At 37.7% G+C, this 6,898-nt stretch overlaps 1 protein-coding gene across 2 annotated transcripts in view; it reads right to left on the bottom strand.

The window, feature by feature from the left end:
* LOC102117275 (putative caspase recruitment domain-containing protein 17P) overlaps nucleotides 1–6,221 on the bottom strand; it is a 19,054-nt gene extending 12,833 nt beyond the window's left edge. Inside the window, exons 1-3 of one of the 2 annotated variants that reach the window (XM_065528930.2) lie at nucleotides 6,185–6,221; nucleotides 5,288–5,554; nucleotides 4,158–4,220 (exon numbers count right to left, since the gene is read on the bottom strand). In XM_065528930.2, coding sequence (XP_065385002.1) covers nucleotides 4,158–4,220; nucleotides 5,288–5,554; nucleotides 6,185–6,191 — 337 coding nt within the window. In that variant the 5' untranslated portion in view covers nucleotides 6,192–6,221. Of the gene's footprint in view, nucleotides 1–4,157; nucleotides 4,221–5,287; nucleotides 5,555–6,184 lie in introns of those variants that run through there. The other variant, XM_065528929.2, reaches the window with a different exon arrangement.
* Between the last annotated feature and the right edge of the window lie 677 nt (nucleotides 6,222–6,898).

Here is a 6,898-nt window from a genome sequence, read left to right on the forward strand (position 1 = left end):
GCCAAAAAATAAAAATAAAACACCTAGGACTACATCTAAAAGATCTCTACAAGGAGAACTACAAAACACTAAAATCAGATATGACACAAACAAATGGGAAAATATTCAATGCTCATGGAGTAAAAGAATCAATACCATTAAAATGACATACTGCCTAAGGCAATCCACAGATTCAGTGTTATTCCTATCAAATGATCAATGCCACTTTTCACAGAGTGAAAAATTAAACCAATTCTAAAATTCATATGGAACAAGTGAAGAGCCTGAATAGCCAAAGCAACCCTGAGCAACAAAAACAAAACTGGAGGCATCCCTTTACCTAACTTCAAACTGTACTATAAGGCCACAGTAACAAAAACAGTGTGGTCCTGGTACAAAAACAGACACATACACCAATAGACAAAAATGAAAAAGTTAGAAATAAAACTGTATGCCATCTGTTCTTTGACAAAGTGGACAAAAAATAAGCAATGAGGAATTGATTCTCTATTCAATAAATGGTGCTGAGACAGAATAAGAGAAAATATTTACAAACAATGTGTCCAACAAAGGTCCCATGTCCAGAACCCGTAAGTAACTAAAACAACTCAGCAGGAAAAAATAAATAACCCTATTAAAAAGCAGGCAAAAGATATGAACAGACGATTCTCAAAAGAAGACATACAAATAGCAAAAAATATATGGAAAAATGCTCAACATCACTAATCATCAGAGAAAAACGAATCAAAAGCACAATAAGATACCATCTCACACCAATTAGAATGACTGTTAATAAAATTTCAAAAGTATATCAATTTGGTCATCATGTATAATAATTTTTATATGTTGCTGGATTGAATTTTTTAGAATTTTTGATAATTTTTATGTATGAATTTATTAGATACTTTTTAAAAATTTCTGGGATTAATGTGTAGCAGGTGGAGGTTTGTTACTTAGACAAACGTGTGCCATGGTGGTTTGCTGCACAGATCAAACTATCACCTAGCTATTAAGCCAAGCATGCATTAGATATTTTTCCTAATGCTCTCCCTCCCTTCAAATCCCCCTGTCAGGACCCAGTGTGTGGTGTTCTCCTCCATGTGTTCATGTGTTCTTATTGTTCAGCTCCCACATAAAAGTGAGGCTTGCAATCTTTAGTTTTTTGTTTCTGTGCCAGTTTTCTGAGGATAATTGCTGCCAGGTAATTCATGTCTCTGCAAATGACATGATCTCATCCTTTTTTATGGTTGCATAGTATTAGATGGTGTATATGTACTGCAGTTTTTTTTAATCCAGTTTACCATTGGTGGGCATTTGGGTTGATTCCATGTCTTTGCTGTTGTGAAGTTCTGATATCAAGGCAATATCAGTCTCACAGAATAAATTGAGATGTGTTTTCTCCTTTTTTTGTGAAAATAAAAGTCAAAAATAACAGATGCTGGCAATGCTGTGAAGAAAAATCAATGCCTATGCAATATTGGTGGAAACCTGAATTAGTTCAGCATTGTGGGAAGTAGATTGGAGACTTTCATACCCAAAGGAATATAAATCATTCTATTGCAAAAATACATGGTAGAGTATCTTCATTGCAGCAATATTCACAATACCAAAGACGTGGAATCAACCCAAAATGCCCATCAGTGATAGATAGGATAAAGAAAAGGTAGTACATACACATCATGGAATACTGTGCTGCTACATCATGGAATACCATGCTGGAATACTATGCAGTCATAAAAAGAAATGAGATCATGTCCTTCACAGGAACACGGATGGAGGTGGAAGTCATTATCGTCAGCAAACTAATTCAGGAACAAAAAACCAAACACCTCATGTTCTCACTTGAAGTGGGAACTGAGCAATGAGGACACATTTACACAGCGAAGAGAACAACACACATGGGGCCTGTGAGGGTGTCAGGGGAAGGCAGGGCATCGGGAGGAATAACTAATGGATGCTGGGCTTAATACCTAGATGATTGGTTAATCTGTGCAGCAAACCACCATGACAAACATTTACCTATGAACAAACCTTCACATCCTACACAAGTGCACGAGAACTTAAAATAATTTGAAGGGAAAAAAAAAAAACCCTCAGACTAACAGAGGAGGAATAAATACTTCCAAACTCATTCTACAAGGACAGCATTACTCTGATACCAAAACCAGACAAAGGCACATAAAAAAAAAAGAAAAAGAAAAAGAAAATATCGGCCAACATGATTGATGAATATTGCTGCAAATATCCATAACAAAACACTAGTAAGCCAAATTCAACAACACATTAAAAAGATCATTCATCATGACCAAGCAAGATTTATCCAAGGTATGCAAGAATTGTTCAACATATGTAAATCAATTAATGTGATACATTGTATCAACAGAAGAAAGGTCAAAAAACATAAAATCATTTTAACTGATGCTGAAAAAGCATTTAATAAAATTCAACATTCCTTCCTCATGAAAATCCTCAAAAAAAAAAAACAAAACAAAAACAAAAACAGGAACTGAAAGAAGATACTTCAACTTGTACAGACAACAGCTAGTATTATACAGAGTGGAGAAAAACTAAAAGTCTCTCCTCTAAGATCAGGATGTCCACTTTCAACACTGTTGTCCGACATACTGTTGGAAGTCCTAGGCAGAGCAATTAGACAAGATAAAGAAATAAAGTGCATCTAGATTCAAAAGGAAGAAGTCAAATTATCCTTGTTTGCAGATTATGTGATTTTATATCTGAAAAATCCTAAAGACTCCACCAAAAAACTCTTAGACCTGATACACTAATTCAGAAACATTGCAAGATACAAAAATTAATGTACAAAATTTAGTAGCATTTCTATATGCCAATGGTAAGCAATCTGAAAAAGAAATCAAGAAAATAATTCCATATATAATAGCTACAAGTTCAACACCATCCAGCAATGTGATGTGCTTGTTAAAGAAATTAATGTAATCTTTGTATCAAGATAGAAATGAGTTTTCTAGATCTGTGGAGTATCTTTTAGAAACTATTAAGTCAAGAAAATATTATGCAATTTTGAAAACAAGCTTGAGAAACTTATACAATCAGATAAATAAAGGCAGCATGAAGTGTGTTGACACAGAAGAACTAATCAGAATGGATATATCGGAGAAAACTACAAAATAATAATTTGGTTGAAGAAATGTTTGGTTTCATAAAGAAGAATGAAAACAATATAAAAAAACTAAGTAGAAGTATATGGGTTATTTTTGAGGTAATTTTTTTGTGTGTGTGAAAATACAGTATTTGGTTATATAGTGAGTATCCTGTGCTGGAAAACATTTAAGAAAACATTCGTCTTTGGGAGGCTTGGGTGGGAGGATCACGAAGTCAGGAGATTGAGACCATCCTGGTTAAGACAGTGAAGCCCTGTCTCTACTAAAAATATTTTTTAAAAAATTAGCCGGGGATGGTGGCGAGCGCCAGTAGTCCAAGTTACTCGAGAGACTGAGGCAGGAGAATCACTTGAACCCGGGAGACAGAGCTTGCAGTGAGCCGAAATTGTGTCACTGCACTCCAGCCTGGGTGACAGAGTGAGACTCCGTCTAAAAATAAAAAAAAAAGAAAAGAAGACATTCATGAGTTAATCAACCTTAATAAATGAAATAGAAGTTTCAACCTTAATAAATGAAATAATGGAATAGAAGTTGAAAGAGAGATACAGTTCCAAATTTGAGAGAAGAATGCGTAAAACTTGGCTTCGGCTTGAATATTGGAGGTGTTTGAGAGGAAAGGGACCAAAATGAGTTTCAAGTTACTGGTTTGAACAACTAGTGATGGTGACACCAACAACCTAGTTACACAAAACTGGAAGAGAAGCAAGGTGTGGAAGAATGGCACGTTCAGCTCTAAAATTGTTTAGATGATCGTGTCTCTGGGACATATGAGGGAATATTTCAGGAGCCTTAAATAATAAAGTATGGTACTTATTTGGTGTTCAGGATTTGAGATAAAGATTCAGAATTTTTAATATAAACATAGATAGTGAAGTTGTGAGTACAATTTCTACAAAAGCAGAATAGATTACAAAAAGAAAATTATATGATCACTTTACGGGAATTCTCCATAGCCCCTTTAACTGTGGTTCATCCTACAACATTAATGTCATGGAAGATGGGGTTCAAATAATGCTCTTTCTTTAAAAACAGCATTACCTAGGAAGGAAGGCAGTACTACTTGAGAGTCTTGTGTAGTAAGGTGATTTCCAGATGTCGGACCTAGAAAAAGAAGGACACTGAAATAGTCACTAATCATCTCTGGAAAACTTTACCATAATGCTTACAACATTCCCGACTAAAGATGCATCCCAGAACTCTGGCTGAATGACATTAAATAATGTTCAAGATGTTCTTTAATTTAGTGAGTGGTGGGGGTTATAAAATGAAAGAGACATTGTCAGAAAAATACGATATTTATTACACATAGATGAAAACATAAACTTCTCCCATGTCTGCTTAGACAGGTATAAGCCTCCCCTAACCGAAAAAAGGCTTTTGCTTTCAAAGAACATCTCCCTCTGAAATGGCTTTAGGAAGTGTCACAGAGACCAGTGACTAGGAGTCCACCAGAACTCTCATCCTCACCATGTGGTAAGTCCAAGGGATCACAAGAATGGTCCAACTCATTTCCTGTGCACTGCATCAGGCCCTAAGGGGGCTGCAGGTGGAGGCAGTCCAGACCTCACAGCATGATCTGCAGCCTGGTAACAGGCAAGTGGGTGATCTCACTCAAAAGAAAATGCAAGGAGGCAACTGGAGGAAAGAGCCAACTTGAAATCCTTACTTTTCTATAATTATTCAATGTATTCTCTGAGTGTATCACCATTTCTGAAATATAATTTCTTCTTCTCAGAGGGCAAAATTTTGGAGAGAAGTTATTAAACCTATTTAATTACAGACCTTAAAGCTTCATGTCAGACAACTGCATATGAGCCTAGCACCTTGGACTCAAAAATACTAAATCAATCAATAAATATTGTGCCTTGCCAGGAACAGTGGAACATATAGCACAAAGCTTTTTAGATAGTTCTCATGACCTTCTACAAATGAAGGCCCACATACTCAGAACTGGAAATGAGCTTTAATCAGAAGAAGGCCACTGAGGATAAAGGAACAGAAACAAAGGAGAGTCAAAGGACATGCATTAGGGGCCCAGCTACAGAAATATGGCACTGAAGCCAGAGATAAGAAAGTTTTCTGCAACTTAACATGACTAGTAAAGACATCACATGGTAGGCACAATAATAGACCCTACATGAACTTGCGTGTGAGTCACTGACCCTTACCTGCTGAGAATCCCAGCGTCCCTGCCAGGTGACTGTCTTCTTCACAAAAGTATGTGATGCAAATATGGCATGCCGGAGCCCCTTTCCGAATAACAGAGTCAAGCAGAGCTCGGGCCTTATCCATGACCGTAGCATTTTCACGTTTTACTTTCTCCATTTCTTCCTGGTTCAGAACCCTTGTCTCTAATAATTCATCCAGTAAGCCATTTATTGTGCCTTCACCCATGGAACGGATTAACAGCTTTCTCTTCTCCTTCAGGACCTTGTCTGTTTGGAGCACAAGGATTTCTCACATCATAAAGACAGCCTTATATTACTCTCATGTAATCAACAGAAAGTGACCTCACTTAGATTTCATCAGTGAAATGTCCCCCTCCTCGAAGTTGGGTAATCCATCTTCTTACTGTATCGCTGCCCTACTTGTTTCCCTCAATAGTCTCCATACATGTGCATGGAGTGGCCTGAAGACTGAATTTACCATTTACATTAGTCCCTGGAAAGCAGAGATCATCCTCTTGTGTCTCGTGTTTATTTAACTCTGATTAATAAAGTAATGAAACAGAAATAGCCCATTTCATTTAGGAATCACTGCTGCTAGTACTCCTCCTGTGCCAATTCTGTACCCTCTGTGAGACTTTCAACATGTAAGTAAGAGTTTAATTAAGATTGCAAAATGACAGCAGGCTGCCCCTAAAGCCTCGGTTCCTTTCTGGGCTTGCTTTTCCTTTCTAAAGACTGCAAGTGTCTTCTACTTTCTTCTCTCCTCACTCTCCACCCTCTCCCTCATTTCTGTTCACCTAAACTTCCCCAGATACTAATTTTGGCTTTCAGAAAAGCCAGCACCTTCCAAAATTCTTTCTTCCCAGGGATCTCTTCTTAGAACAGTGAAAGACTCACCGGCCATGGCTTTTCTCCTACCCTTCTTGTGTGGGCTGAAACTGAAAGCATGCTTCACCTGCCTTTTTGGCAGAGCGTGTACACTATTGAGAAATAACCACTGCACATGCATATGCATGTCTTTTTTTTTTTTGCCAGCAAAAAAAAAGAATCAGATTCCTGAACTGTAGACTGCATCAGAGAGTGTATCCTTGTGGAATTTTCTTCACCAACGCTTGGAACAGGTCAGGGTAGGAGGGGAATGTGGCTTGGAGAATAAGACAAGAATGACAAAGTATGTGTACAATTAAACTCACACAGTGAAGAGTTTCTCATTCATTAGAAAACTTGATGGAGAAAAGTAACACAACCTTTAGAGAATTTGAACCACTTCTGTCCCGGGCCCAAGTCACAGGTCTGGGGAAGGTCATAGGAAATGTATGTTCCTGTGAAGCAATTTTGCTTTAAGAGAAATGTATGAACCTGTGAAGTAATTTTGCTTTAAGAAATGAACATATTTTTTACCATAATTAAAGTTTTTCTTATTTAATGTCCTTCCTTTTCAGAGGGCTTCCCTCCCCCCCCCCCCCGGCCGATACAGGATTTTTACTCTGTCACCCATACTGGAGTGCAGTGGCGCTGGCATGGATCACAGCAGTCTCCATCTCCCAGACTCAGATGATCCCCTTAGCTCTGCCTCTCAAGTAGCTGGGAACACAGACACGTGCCACCATG

This window comes from Macaca fascicularis, chromosome 14 (assembly GCF_037993035.2).
Source record: "Macaca fascicularis isolate 582-1 chromosome 14, T2T-MFA8v1.1".
NCBI classification, from domain to species: Eukaryota; Metazoa; Chordata; class Mammalia; order Primates; family Cercopithecidae; genus Macaca; species Macaca fascicularis.